This window comes from Mus musculus, chromosome 15, assembly GCF_000001635.26.
Source record: "Mus musculus strain C57BL/6J chromosome 15, GRCm38.p6 C57BL/6J".
Classification (NCBI taxonomy): Eukaryota; Metazoa; Chordata; class Mammalia; order Rodentia; family Muridae; genus Mus; species Mus musculus.
In genome coordinates this window covers 32,610,846-32,631,458 of record NC_000081.6, presented here as the reverse complement: position 1 = coordinate 32,631,458, position 20,613 = coordinate 32,610,846, and the positions used below count along the sequence as shown (strand labels likewise).

Genomic DNA, 20,613 nt, shown 5'->3' with positions numbered 1-20,613 from the left:
GGCCCCACCTGAATGACAGGAAGTGCATGGATGCTGGTACAGGAACACAGCTAGAACCTACCTTTCCTCCCTGTTCTGGCCCACGCACACGCGCCCGCCATGCCTGGGCGTGGGGTTGCTGCAGGATCGCTGCCGCACTTGGAAGCCAATGCCACAGGTCGTGCTGCACGGAGACCAGGAGGTCCAGGGAGTCCAGCCTCCATTCCTGCAGGAGAGGAAGTGATTCAAATACCTCAATCAAGCCAGCTCAGTCAAGCCCCATCTGCATCTGTTGTCAATGCCTTTGTACTAGGGGTGAACCATTTGGTTGTGTGGCCTCAGGGAGGAGGGAACAGTCTTTGAGCACACAGAGCATACTGGTAACCTCTGTGGCTTTGAGTTCCCTTACAGTTGGCCTTAAATGCAAAAACTCAAACCATCCCAAATGTACCTACTATGTTTGTAACTGTTAAGGAACTTTAGTTATTAAAATTTCAGCCTATTAGAATGGTATTTAACTGCACAGTATTAGAACTGAATCCTTAACCTATAAAATTTCCAATTTTACTTGACTCCTGACACATCTGCTATAACACACGAAAGTGTCCCTGAGAAAGAAGAAAGACCCGAAGTTACATACAGCACACTCTATTAAATCTAAAAGCAGTGTGCATGCACAGTCCTATAGAAAGCCTTCATGTTGAGAACAAGTGGAACTTTTGTCAATTATTTCAAGCCAATTTTGTTTTAAAAAATGAAATGGAGTATTTAATTCAGAATCACACAAAGCCATATGCAACCAAGCTATTGTACATGTAGAATAATAAAGTATATTTAGAAATAAAAGACAACCAAAATGAACCTATTTCACCAAAGTCATTCACAACATTGACTACTATTGATACACATTTTTCAGTAGTGTAATTTTTTTCAAAAAGTGAAAATATATTCAGAGTCTTTGTAATTTAATTCTCTCTTAGAAGTTTTCCTGGGCTATTAAAAATAAGCTGTGGGTATTTTATTATTTGGGGCATTAGAACATTCATTGTAGATCCTGGTCTGAGCTCCTATGAATATTGTGTGTGGAACTTCTTTTTGTTCTTTTCTTTTCTTAAAGATTCATTTGTTTGTTTTCACGTTTTGCCTGCATATACATCTCCACACCAGAAGAGGGCATCAGATCCTATGGGATTACAGGTACAGACAGCTGTGAACCATCTGTAATGCTGTGGGTGCTGGGAACTGAGTTCAGGACCTCTGGAAGAGCAGCCAGTGCTCTTAAACTCTGAGCCTTCTCTTCAGTCTCAGAACTTTAATTTGTTAATCACACTGACATCCCCATAGGCATTCTGTATCCTCAGCTACTCTATTTTCATGAGTTTGGGACAAGATCAGTTCATACCAGCCTTCATTTTCCTTTCATACATTCCCTTAAGAACACAAAAGTACGTAATGATAATACTAAAGATAACGGTTTAAATATATAAGTTGATACAATTAACAAACTATGTAGTTAAGATGAAGCTTTCCATGAAGTTTTAAATATATTTTGTAGTTTCCTAGTTTACCAGCTGAAATCTTCCACTAACAGAAACAAAACAGATATAGTTTAAGGCATGGTAAATTGTTGATTGTTGATAATTTTATCAAACCAAGACCACCTCCAACATCACTCATAAAAATAACAAACCATATTTTTATACCCTTCTACCCACAGCCGTACACGTGGCCAAAATAATTCACAGGGTTAATGAAACTTTACACCATATTTTAATATTCTTTTAAAACTCTTAATTTCCTAAGCTTTTGAAAATATTTGACTTTACGATGTATTCAATTGATAATATGCAGAACATGTTATCTGTGCAGTGATGGGTAAATAAAAGTGCTTAAAACCAGCAGGACTGTAGGAAATCAGACAACAAATGAAGCAAGTTTATCAGTAACTGTTTATTGTACGGACTTGGTTTTGCATACTTGTAGAAGCTGTTCAGAGGCAGAGTAAGGGATAACCAACCACAGAGCCTCATGGGATAATCACAGGGAGCGTGGGAGATGCTGATACTTGGTCATCAGCTTACACTTCTACAGCATCCCTGAAACAGGCTGGTTTGCTTATGACTTTAACCTGAAATAAGCTGCTTAAGCTTGTTTAGAGGGTAACTTTCCAACTGGAATAAGAGCTGAAGCCCAAGTGCGAACAACTGCAGCCCAGCACTCCAGTCTTTCCATAATAAATAGCTCATTGCCATCTTCAATGTAAGTCCGGTAACTATGTCGTGTTTTTTGTTTTATTACATAAACTTATCTTTGTGGCCCTCCTTGGCTTCTGTAAACTTTATGTGGTGATAGAACCCACCTTGAAACTGCTATAGATAGAAACCCACTATGAAAAGTACTGACAAGGACAAACTTGCCTTTTTTTCTCTGAGCACCTTGCTCTGCCCACCCTTCCTGTTCTGGGCTCTCACACAATTCAATTACCCACTCTGATCTTCAGCCAGTTGCTTCATAGACAGTTTCCCTCATTGCTTCTGCATCTTAGGCTCATGAAAACCAGCTACACTGTTAAGAAATGGCCTGTTTGTAATCAAGTGAAGAAAGAACTTGCAAATTGACCCAAGAAGCTCTCCAGGTGCTATGGTCTACAGAGGAAGCAGGCAGGACAAGTGAGTGTATAGTTAAGAGAAGAACATGAGGCAACTCAGATGACCCCGGCAGATCACAACATCTGGACTGTTCTGGTTTCTAACGGTCTGGGGTCAGAGAGCTGGGGTATGCCGAGTTCTGAACTAACACAGCATAGAGAAAAGATGCATCCCAGGTAATGCATCCATCATACTCTACAAGTAGGGATTAACGGTTACATGTTTCAGGAAGACCTTAAGTAATGGATATTTTCATCAAAGAAGCCAATAATATTGCGTAAAGTAGTAATATTTTCCTATTCAGTGATGAACTTATAAACAGTTTAAATTTATAACTTAACAGTTTGAATTTTTCCCTACAAATGATGTAATTGCTAAGTGATGGGTGACCCTTTCTTTTGCCACCTTCATCTACTAAAGGATAGCTTGTGTTAAGAAGGGCTGCCCAGATACCTCCACAATCTGAGATGAAACGAGGCTGTACATTAGCATGATCTGAGGCACACACCTGGAACAGTTGGTGATCTCCATTCTAGGGCCCTCACACTGCCAACCACCACACTGAGGAGCTGGGCTGTCACAGGAGCGGGACCGGCAGAGGCAGGAGCCCACAGCAGTGCCATCAGTGTGTGTACAGGGTGTCCACGGTGACCATGGGCCAAAGCTCCCATCTACAGTGAGATTTCTGGTCTGGAAGGCAAATACAAGCATCATTGTCAGAAAGGGTAAAACTGAAGAAGAAGAAAAAAAAAAAGACACAAAGCCAAAAGGTATCTCTCTCAAGTGGCAATCACAACTCTTTTAAAATTTTAAGAAAATTAAAGTTGGCATTATGTATGGGAAGATTTCAAAGTTATGCAGGATAGGCCACTGCTAGAGATGATGAGAAAGAGGGAGTGGGGAGGAAAAGAAGCAGAAAGAGGAAGGAGTGAGGAACAGAGGGAGAGGAAGAGCAAGGAGGCAGAAGAAAAGTGGGGTAGTAAAGGTTAATGACTCAGGAATGAGGTTTTGGTATAACTGCCCACCAATATGGGTAACCCAAGGAACAGAAGCCCATGGACATACATATCTGATGCAGAGCTTTATACACCTTAAAACAACGAAAGCCCATGAAAGATTAATCCAGGCTAGGCTCAAATGTTACCTCTCAGTGACAATGTTTGATACTAAGCACATCTCAGTGCTCCCATGAGCAATGAGATCGATACAGTTCTCAGGATTCTTCTTCTTCCTCTTCCTTCTCCCTTCTTTCTTCTCCTTCTTCGATATTTTCTTTATTTACATTTCAAATGTTATCCCTTTTCCTTGTTTCCCCTTTGAAGCCCCTTATCCCATTATCTCCCCACCTGTTCACCAACCCACCCACTCAGCTTTCTCTGTCCTGGCATTCCCCTACACTGGGGCATTGAGCCTTCACAGGACCAAGGGCCTATCCTTCCATTGATTACTGATTAGGCCATCCTCCGCTACATATGTATCTGGAGCCATGGGTCCCTCCATGTGTACTCTTTGGTTGATGGTTTAGTCCCTGGGAGCTCTGGGGGTACTGGTTAGTTCCTATTGTTGTTCCTCTTATGGGACTGCAAATTCTTTCAGCTCAGGCTTCTTCTTGCCAAAGCTATACTATGAACACCTCTCAGAGTTTGTATGCTGACCAGGAAGGTCTTGGCATCTGCTCAAGACTATATGTAACAGCTACTGAGGGCATAGCAGGGATGCTGCTGAGGATGGGCAACAAGCTTGTGCAATGCTTGTGTTGAGTTGTACAGAGTGGAAAGGAACCTATAAAGCAGCTGGATGGGATGCTTGCTGTCAAGGACAGCTTCGTGATGTCAGAGGAATAAATGTGTCAGAGGGTCACATGACTGGGTTGTTCCCTGTCACCGAGAGCCAGCGACAGACACCTTATTGCCATTGGGTTTTGAAAAAGAAATGCAAGGCAGAGACACTGAGAGAGAGCTGAGGGTACAGTCTCGGAGACTCCTGCAGGTCACTGCAGACAGAATGCTGAATGATGGGTCTGAGTGTGGTTGGGACATAAATAACACTTCTGGCCACAGTTCCTACTTGGACCTCAGGGTTCCCTGGAAACCACATGCTTCTACAGAGCAACATGCCTCGCATGACAAGATGATACAAGCTTCTGACTTTCCAGGTGCTCTTGTTAAATCAGTGAAGTTCTTACTTTGGACATTTTTCACATTGATGCCCAATATCTTTATTGCTTTAATCCATTACTTAACTGGGTCTATGATAATACTCGTACACGGACCCTTGCCTGAGACATAAACATGGTTATTCTTGTTTTTGATGTAAAAAGCCCATGTCTCTTGTTCAGAGACTAGGCATCAATTAAGCAGGGCGATTTGTATCATATCCATATATACACAACCCACGCTATCTTGACTATTCATATAGGCCACTGCTGTTCTTTGTAGAATGTGTTGACTCTCTGAGACAGGGAGGAGCTATCCTGGACTGTGCCCCAGGATCATGAATAGGGACAAGACTCTCATGGACTCTCCTGCTTGCCTGCCCGAGGTGGGGAATCCATCAGTGGAAATGAGAAGTGATAAGAAATGTCTACCTATGAGGTATGCTGGGAGCTACCTACAGGAAATGGCACACCTGTGCCTGCCAAGCAGATAGCCCAAGGCTGCCCTGAGTAACACACGTAATCAGGTAGGATGTTGCTTCCATTCTGATTTCACAGATGAATGAGAGCTATATGCTTCTGCACTGGTATTCCTGTGAGTGTCTCAAAGCAGACTAGATACAGATGAGAAGAAACTGCTCAAATGTCCACAGACCTGGCCAGAGGCATTTTTCTGGGAAGAGGAATTTGGGACAAAAACTCTTACTATAGATGAGAAGATGAAGGTGAGCTACTGCTATTGTGGGCATTTTCACATGGAAAATACTGTATACTTTTAAAAAGCACAGGCAGGTTTATACCATTGGCTGTCAATGTTCAGGAATGAAACAGACAGCTGAAAAGTTTGAGTTTTTGGTGAGCAGATAAACTAGGAACGAAAGGACTGTAGAGCTCAGAGCTGCACGATGCCCCGTGGTGGTGGGGTCTATGGCTTGCTTCTCTGTGCATGGCAGACAGATGCCAGGCCCCCTAGGCAGGCCAACTCCATATGAAAACAAATCTGATACAGATAACTAAACAGTGAATCTAAGCAAATGTATAAGTCAAGATAAGTTGAAGAGCTTCAAACAGTGATATGCAGAACAAAGACTTTCAGGGAGGTTAACACATTACCCCAGCTGTAACATTTTACATAAAATGACTTCCTCATGGACAGATGAACTTTTCTGTTTGAGACTCTGAACTAGTCCTAATGTTGGAGAAGGAAGCAGAAGCCTCTAGAACATTACTTCTAGCTTAGGAAAAAGCAAGCCTACACACACACACACACACGCACACACACACACACACACACACACACACACACACGCAAAGGTCACAGAAAGAAATGTAGCTATAATAGTTGGGGCATCACACTGAAGAATACATGTGTGAGTTTGTCATGATCCCACCAGGAGGCAAAATGGGAGTTTATAGGATTATACATGGAGGCAATGAGACAAGAGAGCATTAAGCAAAGTCCTGGAGATGCTGTGTAACCCAGGGACCATCTGTGCAAGGAGCTTCAGCCATCCTTAGTTGGCGGGTGGGAAAGTTGGTAGGAGTGCTGGAGTCAGGTGAGTCAGAGCTTGACAGACACTGCCAGCCATAGCCGAAGTCATCTCACCATGGAACCCTGGCAGAAACGTAGTCCTGAACTGAAAGGAGGGCAAAGGAAAGATACTCCAGGCTCCCTCCACACACCATGACAGTTATCAGCTGAATCCAGGACGGGTGGGAGTGACAGGCTGAACTGTCCTGACCAAGGACAGACAGCTTTGGTAAGGAGATTCAGTGAAGAAACTGAGTTCCTGAATACAGTTGGCCACTTATATTCCTCTCACTTCTCAGAGAAGGAGGAAAGGATAGCGTAGGGTAAAGACATTTTTTTCTTTTTTAATTTCTTGGTCCTCTAAATACTGGTTAGAACTTCTAGAAGAAGAGATGATTGGAGGAAAATTATAAGACTTGGGGCAACGAGTATTCCCTTCAGGTCCACCTGCATTGCATGTCACCGTGAGAATACAAAGGCGTGAGGCAGAGCAGTGACTTGGACATGTAGCTGTCTGCATGCTGTACAGCAAAATCCAGTGTTTATAACTGGCAAAGAAGAAGTAGTGTCACAATTATGAAGAAAAGAAAATGGAAAATAAACCACCCACAAGGCTAACCTATGTGTTTCCTTGAAATGAATTGCTTGCTCTGTGGGGAACATGAAATTCCCAGTTTTGTAATTCAAAGAGATTTGGATAAGAATACCCGAGTAAGCAAGATTTTATGAAAGAAACCTTCTGAATAGGAGGGGTTTGAGAGTCTTTATTCCAATGATCCCCCAGAATTATCCAGATGTTTGTACTCAAGCCCAGCGCTAATGGTGGGCCCTAGCCTGTTGAAGGCAGTCACAGTTTGAATATAAATATCCTGAACACTCACATGTTAAAAACCGGGTTCCCAGATGGAGCAGGATTCAGAAGTGAATAGACTGTGAGGACAATAGCATTACTAATGGGTCACTACATCAAGTTTATCACTCAATGAACTATAAGTAAGGCCTATCGAAGATGCTGCCTCTCCTGTATGCAGCTTCCTCACCACCAGACAGGCCACAGCTACCTTCTTTCTTGGGGAATTTGTTACTATGGCTACAATCAGTAGGTCACGGGATGTGGTTTAACCCCTGGACCCTGTCTTCTTTCTGCATTGACTTCCAGGAGGTTAGCATCTTTGACCATTGACATGTTCTCCCTGCCATCGTGGTTAGAAAGCCTTGCCTCAGGCCCAGAATCAACAGATGCTAGAGATGGTGGACTGAAACCGTGTGGCACAATAAATTTGTTTCCTTTAAAAGTTTGCTTTCACAGTTGTTCTGTCACAGCAGTGAAAAGGTAAATGACACACATGGGCTCCTGGTGACTTTGGTCAGGGCTTGATCCTAGGATAAACATAGGACCTAATTCTTGTGGATGATCTAACATGAGTGTGTAAGGAACGTCTATAAAAAATATTTTTCTCCAGCTGAGAGAGAAATGAGTTTCTGCTTTTTAAGTCCCTCCTGGCTTGAGCACTGGCATATGAAGGTAGAATGTAATGTAACATTCACCTTTTATGACATCTGAGCCATGTCCCTAGGTATTTCTAGTTGTCCCTGGCAACCATCCCACTTGTTTCCTATTGAGATCCACCACACTTGCCAGTCTCTGCTCTTTCTGTGGGTCTGGCTTGACATGAGGGTTTTAGGCAGAGAGATGCTTTTAGAATTCTCTTCCTAAATATACACGCAAAGAAATGGGTTAATAACAATGGCAACAGAAAAGGAGCGAAGGGGTTACTCAGCATGCGTGACAGCAAATAAAACGCACAGAAGTCGTTTTCATAAGCCAGTGGAAGAGGAAGGAACGCCATTGAGCAGCCACTGGTTGGAACACAAACAAGATAAGAATGTGGCGACGGTGACTAATTTACAAGGAAAGAAGGTAGTTTCATTTCTGTCCAGCAGGGAGGAAGCTGCAGGTAGGAGAGGCAACCTTTTCAAATCTCGTGGAGGTTTGTTAGTTATGTGACATTCTGGAAGAACTTGCAGGCCTCAGGTACCCTGAGCAGATACTTGGCTCGAATAGGTAAGGTCTGAGTCCTATCTCAGTACTGGGAAAGACGGAATGAAAGAAAGCACTTTAAACTGTCCAAAGTTCTCTCCAGGTTTCTCCTATGTGATTTTCTTCTTGAAGCATGTGCTTTATACTAATACATACAAAGTCAGACTGAAACATGCAACACAGATCAGCGGTGCATGACAACCATGGGAGGATTCGATGTGTCACCTCCCAAGTCCTATCCAATGATGAGCGCAAACAAGGTGGTTCAGGAGCCTGTGAAGTGCACTCAGCTGCCCTTCTGGTTCTGTTATAGCCTTCTCCTACAAGAGGCTCTCGAGAGTCAGGTGCACCCTACTTTACCTCCCCTGACACTGAGGAAATAGGGAATTTCAAAGGGCTGGCTACAAAGGATCCAAGTCTGTTACGAAGAATAATATTTTCATGTTGATCTATTCCGGTGCTAATTCTCAGCTGGCCTAGTGTGTACACACTTTAGTTGCATACAGGAGTCCCCAGCACATCTTTATATATTTCTTATGTCTTGCCATTTTTCTTTATACTTATGTTCTTGTGTGTGTGTGTGTGTGTCCCCATGTAAGGGAATGTTACATGTGTGTGTCCACAGAAGGCAGAAGAATTCATTGTATTATTTGGAAATAAAATCACAGGTAGTTGTGAGAGAAGTAGCAAGTTTTTAACCATGGATCCATCCCTTCAGCTCCTATAAGTACTGTTTTTTTTTTTTTTTATGACTAAATTGAAGTCTTAAATTTTTATCTGGACATCGTTTCTTCAGAATTACTAGATCTCCCTTTATTTTCAAGGTCTTTTATATCTCCATGCAGTGACTGCATGAAACAGGATATTGGATAAGCTCCCCAGGAAGTTTTGCCTTATGTTATGACATCAATTTAATATCCACCCTATGCTTATCTCTCCAGATGAATTATAAGGCAAGGCTGTACCTTTGCAGAAGACTAAGATATAGTCTTGTGTAGCCTCTAGCAGTCTAGTGAATAGGGACAATCTGTATTTAGTGCCTGTGACACGTAGGGGACATCCCTTCTTAGGTGCACGTTTCCACATGTGGGGCCCAGAAAGAAATTCTCATCACAACAAATTCTGGTGCCTTGATATTGTGCATTGTTGGCTTCCAGAACTGTGGGTAATACATTTCTGTGCTTTATAAAGGACTCAGTGTTGGGTATTCTCCTATAGCATCACAAGCAAGGAAAAGCAGGTGTCAAAGATACACAGTGTGAGAAGTTTGAGTGGAACGTCCCTGTAGGAACTCACTGGCACCACGTCACAGACCCCGAGTCCTTTAAAGACAAGAGTTTTAAGTTTTAGCTATTTGTATATGTGTATCAGTGTGAGCAGAGGTGCAGGTGCCCATATGGGCCAGGAGGTGTCATTAAGGAAGTTGTGAGCCTCCTAATATGGGTGGTAGAAACCAAACTTGGGTTCTCTGCAAGAGCACTGCATGTTCTCTAACTGCTGCCGCACCTCTCCAGTCCCTGACCTAGGTGTTTGGGGATTTAGGTTTTTTTGGTGGGTTCACACAAGTGTGTCTGGGGTGTCACTTCCTGTCAATATGTCTTTAACTAAATGAACTCAATCTAATAAGGCCATGTTCTTTCAACATATACTTTTACATAAAATATAAAATGCCTGTTTTTCTTTCAAAGGCCTTAGATTATACAAATTAGCAAGTTCCACTTGCTTGGGTAAAGATGTAGGTAAGCAACCTTCAGAAGGAATGAGAAGTATTTGCCGATTGCAAAAACCTCTTGGCATTTGCTATTTCTAAAATCAGTCGGCATCTTAGAACTTATTTAACACTGAACCTACAAGGTCACCATCCTCTGGCAATCCAGCTCTGGCCCAGCAAGTGAGAACTCCTGGGTTTGGGCCTCAGTACAGAAAATACAACCTAAGAGACCATCTTAAAGTGACAGCGACATTATAGCACATTTTAAAGCCAATATTATATCAATATCATGAAATTCTGGATACCACTTATCTAACAAATAAGATATATTATTTTAGTGAAAGAAAAGAACAAATAACATAGAAGTGACATTTTAAAGTAAAAGTCTTAAAACCTAACAAGATTATTACTGCTTTATTATTATTATTATTATTATTATTATTATTATTATTATTATTAGCTTGCCAAAAGTATACCTCAAGGTGAGCAAATCCATCAGGTAAAAGGACAAAGCTCTTCACAATAGACACATCTCATGTCTAGAGAGTCAGACCTTGCTATGTGTGACTGACATTGGGTCTGAAGTCATATCTCAGAGCTATGGTTAAGCCTCACCGCATGCCCATGTTGCCCTGCAAAGTTAACAGGACCTGTCATCCTGATATGAGACAATATGGGTGACAACTGTTTGGTCGATCCTTCCCTTTCATATTTTTACTGTAAAATATTCAATACGTGCATCTGTAATAAAGCAAATGCATGGGGGAAAATTTCCCTCCGCATAATCATCTTAGCTGTGATGAGCATATGTGTAACAACGGGTGGAGGGAGAAATGTTCTTCCCATTTAAGAGAAACCACAGTTATGCTGCCCGCTTCTTACACACATTATTTAACCATTAAAAATGCAAGGACAAAAGTATGCAGAAGGATGCATTGACTCTTCGTGAGGATGTGACTGCAGACAGACGTTTTGGATACTGTTCATTATGTTTTTTACCTTCTGCAAAAATGTTTAGGGTGACTGCCTTTGTGCTCTTAACAGGTTCAGCACTGAAAAGGGGATTTCTTCAGTTCTTGGTATTTTTCAAGCCATTTTTAAAGATATGGAAGAACATTTCCCCATTGAAATCAAAGACCTAGCACTACGCAGCCAAGTGGTTCTAAGATATGGTTCTCAACCTTCCTAATGCTGTGACCCTTTAATATAGTTCTGCATGTTGTGGTGACCCCCAGCAAAGATTATTTTTGTTCCTACTTCATAATTATACTTGCTACTTCCTTGCTACTGTTATGACTCATAATACGAATATCTGATATGTAGGCTACCTGATATATGTCTCCCGTGAATTAAAGGGTCATTTGATCCCCCCAAAAGATCACAACCCTCAGGTTGAGAACCTCTAATCTAAGCCCAGATGGGAGCTATGCATGCCTAGAAGCGATGATGTCCACACAGGGTCCTTTGTGTAATGGACTCACCACCCACAGCAACATCTGTCAAGGATGCTGACATTCCAACTTTCTCTCTGCTCCATTTCCTTCCAAGTTGAAGAACAAGCATCATTTGCATATTGTTTGGATCTGGAAGGAGCAGCTTCTGGAAGTTGCACTGAGAAATCAGAAGCCGGAGGTATGTCTAATACACTCAGGAACAGTAAATGTGTAGATTCTGTTTCTGTTTCTGCCTTGCAGAGGTGCTTACAACCAACAGGCAGAGATCCACAGCTGGCTCACACAGAGGGACAAACTGCTCCACTACCTACTTCAAGTATATAACTGCTAACATTTTAGCAGTTTTTGGTTCATATGCTAGAACACAAGGAAGAAATGTCTTGCTGCCTGAGACAGAAATAAAGGAAAACTGTTTTCTGCAAGCAAGGACCCAAGCAGACGAGCTGAGAAAACAGTGAGCTTTGCTTTTCTTGGATTCAGGGTCTGGTTGTAAATGCAGGCCCGTTTCTCTTTGTTCCTCAGGGTCCTGCATAGTAATGCACACAGGGCTGCTGCTGCCAGGCTTTCTCATGATCCTGACCAAGGTCTGTGAATCTGACCCACATGGTGCCACAGTAATATCCTTTAACTCATTCTTCAAATCTTCACTTAGGCCAGCTTCTGGAATTATAGCCCCCAAGGGAAATGAATGAGTGTGGAAGTTCACATTTTATTAGTGTAACAGGGACAAGAATTCACACCAAACTATAAAAAAGGCAAAAACTGTAAAAACCACAATCTTATGCTCAACAGGGCGTCAAATCTTAAGAATTTCAAATCAATGTAAAACAGGTAAGAGCATCCTACAAACTCTGTAGAGGCTTGTGTGGTCCTCCTACAAGCCAGGAATAGATCAAGTATAGATACACAAATTTGTTTTGGGTTTGCAACAATGGATCTACTTTGAAAGGTAAGCTATGCAGGTCTGCCTCCCGTGGACAATACTTTTGAATCTGGAGAGGGCGTGCACATACCGGACAGGTGGGGATGCTCTGATCCCACTGGGTCATGCTCAGACTCTCCTCCAGGCTGGTGCATTTCTTCATCACCGCATCCCAGCCACAGTAAGGGTCCTGAGCGCCAATGCAGGCACTGAAAGCACACATGAAAATACACTGACTGCGTAGTTCCTTCACTGTAAGAAAATATCCACAGGATGTTCTTGGGAATGGAGATCATTCAAGCATGACCTATGAAACAGACCTAGGTGAGGTGGGGACTCAGTGAAGGACTGAAAATCTCCTGCCTCCTGCCTTGACATTAACTTGCTGTGATAACACTGGAACTGGGAGGGACCCAATACTGAACTAGCTCAAGGTAACACATTTATGTTCGTAGCTTCTGAGAAAGGGCAAGGAGTCATTGTTCACTGACAGAATGACATGTTCAGCATGCACCTCACCTTGGGATTTGCTCTGCCTGTGACCCCATTTTCACAATTATGGGTGACTACAGCACAGCTACACTTAGAGAACCATTCAAAGGGCTCACGTTCCTTTTATGTTATATATATATATATAACTTGACCACTAGGCTAAATCCAGCTTTCCAAAGGGGAGACATTTAATGAACTCCTTCTTCTGCTCAGGGCCTTCCTCACCGGCAAAGCCACCTGGAGACCTAAAACAAGCCTTCTGGATTAGAGTGAAGGTTTAGGGCTCTGAAACTCTGCCTGTAATAACAGTTTCGTCTTTCTACAATGTTGAAGGTTCTGGTTGTTTTAGAATTCCATTACTCCTTAAATATTACAGCTGCTATCCTAACACAAATGCCTATTCAACAGAAAGACCCCATACTTATAATTTCCTCTTGGTCTACACCAAACCAATCATTAGGACTTATTATTTTTGGAAGTTGGGTCTCTTTAAGAGGCCATGTGGAAAAGAAGAGTTTCCAATGAATGTAGCCATGGTGAAAGTGGCATTTAGGTTTTTTCTTTCTTGGTTTTTATTTCTTCTTAAACTCAATAAGAATAAAGATGAAAAAAATCAATGAATTTAAGGTACTTCATTAGAAAAAGTCACACCAATACTGTAAAAAAACTTGGGTAAAACTTGTTATTAGTATTATTTAATCTTCTCTCCTGACAATAATTTTTTCACTTAGATTTAAATATTCTCTATAGTAAAATCAAATATTAATATTTGATATACTATAGCATAATTATCAACTTTAGAATTGTTACCAGGCCAGGAAAACTACAGCGGTAGGATTTAAAACTGATTCTTAGGAAAATAGCATCGTACTGTTGAACACAATCAAAAACAATGCTTCCCACAAATTTTTATTTTTCCTTGCTCCACATCAGAAAAGACAGACGATTTGGTCAAACAGTCAGGTGAAAGGAGCTCAGCTGGATGGGGCACTAGACTCTGAAGCAACAGAGGCTAGTCTCCAAAGTCTGAGGACTGAATCAAGAACCTTTGAGGTCCATTAAAGACCCAGGCTGCCCTGTAAATACCTCATACTTCAAAGGGAAAGCAGAACGCTGACAAGCAAGCATGTTTCTTTCACACACTTGAGTCTCTTATTTATTCAGACAGACAAATATCTCGTAAAGATCTTGCTCTACAGAGCAGGATCTAGTACAGTGGGTTCAGCTGTGTAAAAGCAATCTATGGACCTGTCGGTTTATCTTCCACTTGGCTCAGACTGCCATAACTTATTGTATTTTATGTGGCACATTGTCTGCTTCTAGACATGGCTGATCTTGAATTGGATATTCTACTACCTTGCTATTCCAGGGCCTGGGACAGTAAGCAAGCACTCCCATGTAGTGTGTTTGATTTTGGACTTGTATGTGAAGCACAGGGCTGCTTTCACCCAACTTTCAGTGGACTATGCATACCGAATAAGGATGGGAAATGGCATCTCAGAAAGACCTGCATTAACTGACAGTAACCCTTCATCAGGAAAGACAAGGAACCATGCTGTACTGAATTCTTATTCCTATTGCTAACCTATTGCATAACTTCCATCTCTTTTATCACTCTTATGATCACATACACAGAGAATCTGAGTTCTTGCTCATTGTCTCTATCCGGGGTTCAAATGAGTCCCAAGTTCATAATATTTTTATATGCAGAGTGTTTTTTCAGTATGTGGGAATGGTTATATTCTAAAATGGTGGGTTCAGTAAATTAAACAGCAATAAAATTCTTAGGGGGAGCTCAGGCACTGCTGCTATTGAGAGTTCGGGGGCAGGTTTAGAGACAAAGATGATACTGAGGCCCAGGTTTTCCATGGAACTGTGTGCCCAGCTGTGCCCCTGAAGCTCAAAGGTAGGAGGCTTGTGGCATAGGTATCAGATGGGGGCCTGTATTATTAGTAAGGCCTTTCAGCTGTGCTTCTCCAATGACAAATAAAACTATCTAGCTGACTGGTTAGAATACACCAATTACTTAGATTTTCATTTAGGCCAGACAGCAACATGCTGTCTTTAAATATGAATCAGAAAGAAGACTCCCCAAACTGTTGGTTAGCTACAGCACTACTAAGGGAAACTCAGAGCCTACAGGAGTCAGTTTTACCTATGGATTATTTTTAGCACACTTGGCTAAGCTTAGACACCTGTGTGCCACTTCTACCACTGTGGTGGTAACATGACTACACTGAAATAGCTCACAAATAACAGACCAGGGAGAAAAACACTTAAGATTCAGAGCTTGGCACTGTAGAATACAAGTAGACTACAGCGCATCTATAGGACGCTGGGCGTACAATATTTTGTTTTTTACTATGTAGCCAAGGTTGCTATATGTGTTATTATTGCCAGAAGTAGATCTATCATGAATTGTAGGTCTACTTCGTGTGATTCACTAAAATGATGAATATTAGCGATTTTGCACGTATCATACATACTATCTTTAGTGAGACACCTCTCAAATTGGGCATGCTTCATACCCTGCATAATGAAGCCTGTGTGCTTTCCTGATAATTGCGCAATGAGCAGTAATGTAATGTACAGTTATTAGCAGTAGTGGAGGTCACAGAGGTTTATGTTCTGCTTTCCATCACAGTTTGAGAGTTTCCACTTCACCTCGGGAGGGTTCAAGGGGTATTCTAATAATGCTAAAGGACATTGTGTTCCAGCCTGACTCCTCCTGGGATCCCTCTTACAGAGAGCTCTGTACTGTTGTACGTAGCATGTGGGTACATAGGATGCCTCTTCCCCTCTATATTTAAACAGTTACAATCATTGCATGCATACAGAAGTTGCCAGTCACCATTTAATAGCCCCAAATTCACCCACTGAGTGAAAAATTTATTGAATGTGTTGCCATGACCTGGTGCTTAGTTCTGGAAGCTGAGAATTAGAATACCAGTACTAATTCAGATAAGGCTTAAGAAATAATTGGACATTAGGTGAAGGGATTGGTTCCTAGCATGGTATAGAATCAGGTATAATGATAAATCCATTGTGGGATAAAATGTAATACAACCCCAGGAACCTTTGACTCAATTCTACATTAGATATTCAGATAATTTTATTTATGGCAGAATTTCTCATTAGTCTCTGAGCCCCACACAGGCAGGGTCAGGGATGCATCATTTGTCATCATACACTCAGGAACTGGCTTCGTGTTTAGAATGTATTAAGCATTATAAATACATTGCGAATGAACTGACGAAGGAAAGCCATAGACTTGCCAGCTAAGCCAATGAATGCCACTGTGGTTAAAGTTTCAGGACATTGAGTTTTGGAAATCAATAAACTAATTGTGGAAGGGGAATATTTACTTTGTAAAGTTAATGTTCACCAAAAGCTCCTCCTGGATGCTTGCATGAGAGCAACTAGTTGACTGAAGGTGTCTCACTGGGAACATGGAGGGTGATGCTATTTTCTCAGCATTTGGTAAACTTTGCAATTGGGCAGATGGTGTCTGTAGAACACTTAATTAATAATGGTGTCAACCTATTTATGTCTACCTTTGAAAACTTTGCCCTTTAAAGCAACTGATGTCCTACAGTACTTAATTTCCATACTAATTTTCTTAATGAGGTATTAGTTCCTTTACCTTAATGATACCATTACAGTGATTGAACTAAGAGTGGGTCAGACACTAGCTCTGCCCAGTGAAGTCCAAGATTTTTTTCTTAATGGTTCCATCTTTCCTTCCAGTTTTGTGAAACACAATTCTAGAGGCATTTCCTGATTCACCTATGGCTGTATCTGTTTCTGGGCTGGCTTTCCTTCTAATCTCAACTATATCACACAACAGAAGTACCAAAGAATCACAGACTTCTACTCTTTTTACTACTTATATCACCTTACCTTTCTAGTTCTCTATATGTTTGCCACCCTCCACTAGGCTATGAGAAGACAGCAGGGAATTCAGAACAGGGCCCACATGGCAATTCATCAAATATATACTGAGCCTCTTTGGAGGTGTACATGGTGCTGGAAACCAAAGGAACCTGAAAGCAGAGGTCAAGCCAGGCCTTGGTGCTAAAGATGATGCAGCAGGATAGAACCTGTGCTATTCTTAGTTTCTGCTCTAAGGCTATAATCATTGCTGTTTACACATGCTCTCTGAGATTCAAGTGGATCTCTCATATACACAATGCAAGCTCTATGACCTGGGGCGCTAATCTGATGTTACATAGGTAAAGAGTGTAAAAAAATAAAGAGAGAATACACAATAGTTTCCAAAGTAATGAAATTCTACAAAATTCAGAAAATATTAGGTTTTGTAATACATCTTTGCAATTTAATCATTTTACAAAGTTTAATAATTTGTTTCTGTATTAACATATGTGATAGAAGTACATCCAGGCAAAAGACATACTGCTTTAACTCAAGAATTAGTGGATGAAAGTCCATAGACTACATGTACCCTGCTGAGTTTTACCTAAACAGAACAAACACAGGGATGTTTTCACTCCAGCACCATGACAACTGTTCTTAAGTCCATGAAGCCAAGCCATATGATATGGCTCGGTAGCAACAGATGGACTACATAAGCTTCAGCAGAATGCTGCAAAATATTCGGATCCTGGAACAGCGGGAATGCGATAAAGTCATTCCCTTTCTACCTCCCTCCTCTGAGAATTCTAGGGCTGACCTCATGAAGTTGTACTCCATCGCTTAAGAGACCGTTGCAAGTTCTCTAATGGTCCAGCATCTAAGGGAAGACCTCTACCTGAGCAGGTGCCTTGGCTATTTCATGGCATCAGTCCCAGACTCTACTCTTTGGTGTCTTTCTGTGGAGTACTGTGTCTAAGAGATGATTTTTTTCTTGTCTCGATTGGTTGTCTAAACTCTCTGAATCCAAAAGCAGCTCATATATTTGACATGTCTATTTACTGTCAAGCTCTGCTCAGCCCATAGCCTTGGCTTGTCATGATGACCACACATCAGGGAAAAGCTCATTCTTTGTAACAGAAATTTTATACTTGGGGGTATTTTCCTTCCTTGTCCAAGGAACATTTCCTGAGCTGAGGATCTAGATGGTGAATATATACTTCTTAAAATGACTTTAAAAACGTGTGTCCACGGCCCTCCCACTAATCTTCCACACTTTCACTTGGTGAGAGTTGGAGAGATTTAACTATCTTAGGACTTGCAAGACTTCCAGAGGCGGGAAGGCAGAATAGCCTGACTTCTAGATATGGCTAGGAAAGCCTGAGTCCTGTGGTCACCTCTGCCTCCTGACTCAGTGAAATGGGAACTCTCCAAGTCCAGTGTCAGAGTCTATCAACACCCTAAGTACCAGGTTATGATTTCATATTGATGGATAAGCCAGAAAGAGATTAGTTAGTAGCTGTTGTGTCAGGTCCACCCTGTGCTCTGTCATCTAGAACTTTTCTTTCTTCCAAGGCTACAGATGAACACTGGGAGTGGACACCAAGAGCAAAGGGCCCAAGAGGTGGCACTCATGAGGTATTGTCAAACACTGACCTACAGCTGGGATGTTAGATCCTTGGTACCTCAGAACCTTGAAAATATCAGCTCATGTTAGGAAAGAGATAAATATGTGTGCTCAGTCATCACATAGAAATGATATTCCCAGAGATGACTGCCACTCCAAGAACCTCGGTTTGGCTTCATCATTTGAGTGATTATCTATAAGATTTATTAAATGGCAGCATCGAACCATGTTCACATTAAAATAAGTCAGGTTTGTGATAAAACCTGACTAAAGTATAACTTTAAGATATTTTTCTTCTAAAATAACTTCTAGATAAGTGCTCGTGCCAGCAGGCTGTTTTCTGAGCTACAGTGAAGATGAACAGTGGACTGGCAGCAGCCTCCCCCAAGGATGTATGGTCACCCTGAGAACAACTGGGATAGATACTCAGTTTGGGATGCTTTGGGAGCCTGTTCTATGCTGGTTTCATCTACCACAGGGCAAGGGCAAAGATGAGGAAGCTGATAGAAGACAGCATAGCTAAAACATCTGGTGTTCTTGGTCCTAGAGCAGCAGTTCTTCATCTCCCCAAGTGTTGCGATCTTTAATAGTTGTAGTGATCCACAGGTATAAAATTATTTCCTCACTACTTTATAACTACAATTTTCTACTGTTATGATTCATAACATAAATATCTTTGTTTTTCAATAGTCTCTTGGGGTGTTGCGACCCATAGGTTGAGAACCTCTGACCTAGACAGTATATCTTGAAAAACAATTGTAGTAGAAAGTGAACTCAGTGGCTCACAAGATCAGACCCTATCTGTGGCAACTTCTCTGCATAGAGGGAACCATCAATATAGCATGGATGTGGGGGCAGACAGGCTGGCCCTGGTCTGAGTGAGTCACTGAAGGAGGTATGTGACCTTGAGTAGGACACTAAACTGACATCTGGACTTCCTACCTTCATGTGAACAATGAGAGTTTCAGACTTGACTCAATAATAAAGGAAAATGTGGCAGAAATGTAAAAACTACTGTGAAATTACATAAATAGTCTTTGAAAAACAGATAACCAACAAAATGAAAAATATAAAGATTCTCATGAGACAATTTTCTCCTTCAAAAGTATCATATTTACATTTGAAGCACATTATTTGCATAAGATCACTTTCTCTTTTTAAATATTGCAAAGTTCCATTTATGAAATAGAGTTCCTAAGAGTACAACCAAATTATTGATAGTTTACTAAAGAATGTATTTGGCAAAAAAATTTTTTTTTACATAATCCTATTATTAGCTCATTCTTAATCAATGTGCTTCACTAAGCATATTTATGGAGAATTAAAATTGTTTCTCTAAAAAACAAAGTACTATATTTTCCATAAATAATTTAAAAAATCCAAGCATGCTGTGTTTACCAGATAGAGTCTTCTTGTGAGTTCTAACTGGGGATGCTTTCTCGTCCTTCCATAGGAAGAGGACACTTGGAAAAGCACATTGGAAGACACACAGAGAGATGCTTGGTTCATAGTGTTTAGAATTTCCTTCTCAGAGGGAATACTAAGAGCCAAACACAAGCATACCAACTGTGGCACACAGAAGCCCAGTGTATGGGCTCACAGTGGAGCTGTGCTCGCTTGTCGTTTAGCTGTGAGCAGGTGAAAAATAAACAGAGGGGAGATTCAGCCACATGAGCGTCTCTTCTACCATGGAGGCTGAGGATGCACTTAAACAAGAACCATTCTCTTATTGCATCTGCACCTGGTGGCTCCAGCCACTGTGGATTCCAGATAGTTGATGGACGATAGCGTGACAGACAGCGGGCACCATACCTCTGTTGGTACTCCTACCCATGATTTAGGTGGTTTAGTTTCCTGAGCTGAAGAAGCTGAGGTGACCTGAACTCACTGAATGAAAGCACAGTGAAAATAATGAGTTATCTCATGCTTTGCAACTACACTCCTAGTCAATGAATGCAAGCAATGCCACACATGGCACAGACCCATGTTGTCCCGCCTGTGACCCTGTCTTGACCCCAGCAAGTCCTAGGAGAATTTGGATCTAACAGAGTAACTTGGGAAACTGGTTTCCTTCCAGCTATGCTTGGCTAGCAGATGTCTCTTGGCTACACCCCAACCATCCCTGTTATACAGTGAATGATCAACACTCAGAAGGGAGTTACATCTGCCTCAAACTGGGCTTG

The 20,613-nt window shown here is 41.5% G+C and overlaps 1 protein-coding gene across 5 annotated transcripts in view; it reads right to left on the bottom strand.

Moving 5' to 3' along the window:
* Nucleotides 1-20,613, bottom strand: part of Sema5a (sema domain, seven thrombospondin repeats (type 1 and type 1-like), transmembrane domain (TM) and short cytoplasmic domain, (semaphorin) 5A) — a 451,529-nt gene that overhangs the window by 64,883 nt on the left and 366,033 nt on the right. For all 5 annotated transcript variants that reach the window (NM_009154.2, XM_011245340.2, XM_030248431.1 and 2 more), the window contains 3 exons: nt 12,533-12,650; nt 3,136-3,317; nt 62-205 (listed from right to left, as the gene is read on the bottom strand). In NM_009154.2, coding sequence (NP_033180.2) covers nt 62-205; nt 3,136-3,317; nt 12,533-12,650 — 444 coding nt within the window. The remainder of the gene's footprint in view (nt 1-61; nt 206-3,135; nt 3,318-12,532; nt 12,651-20,613) is intronic.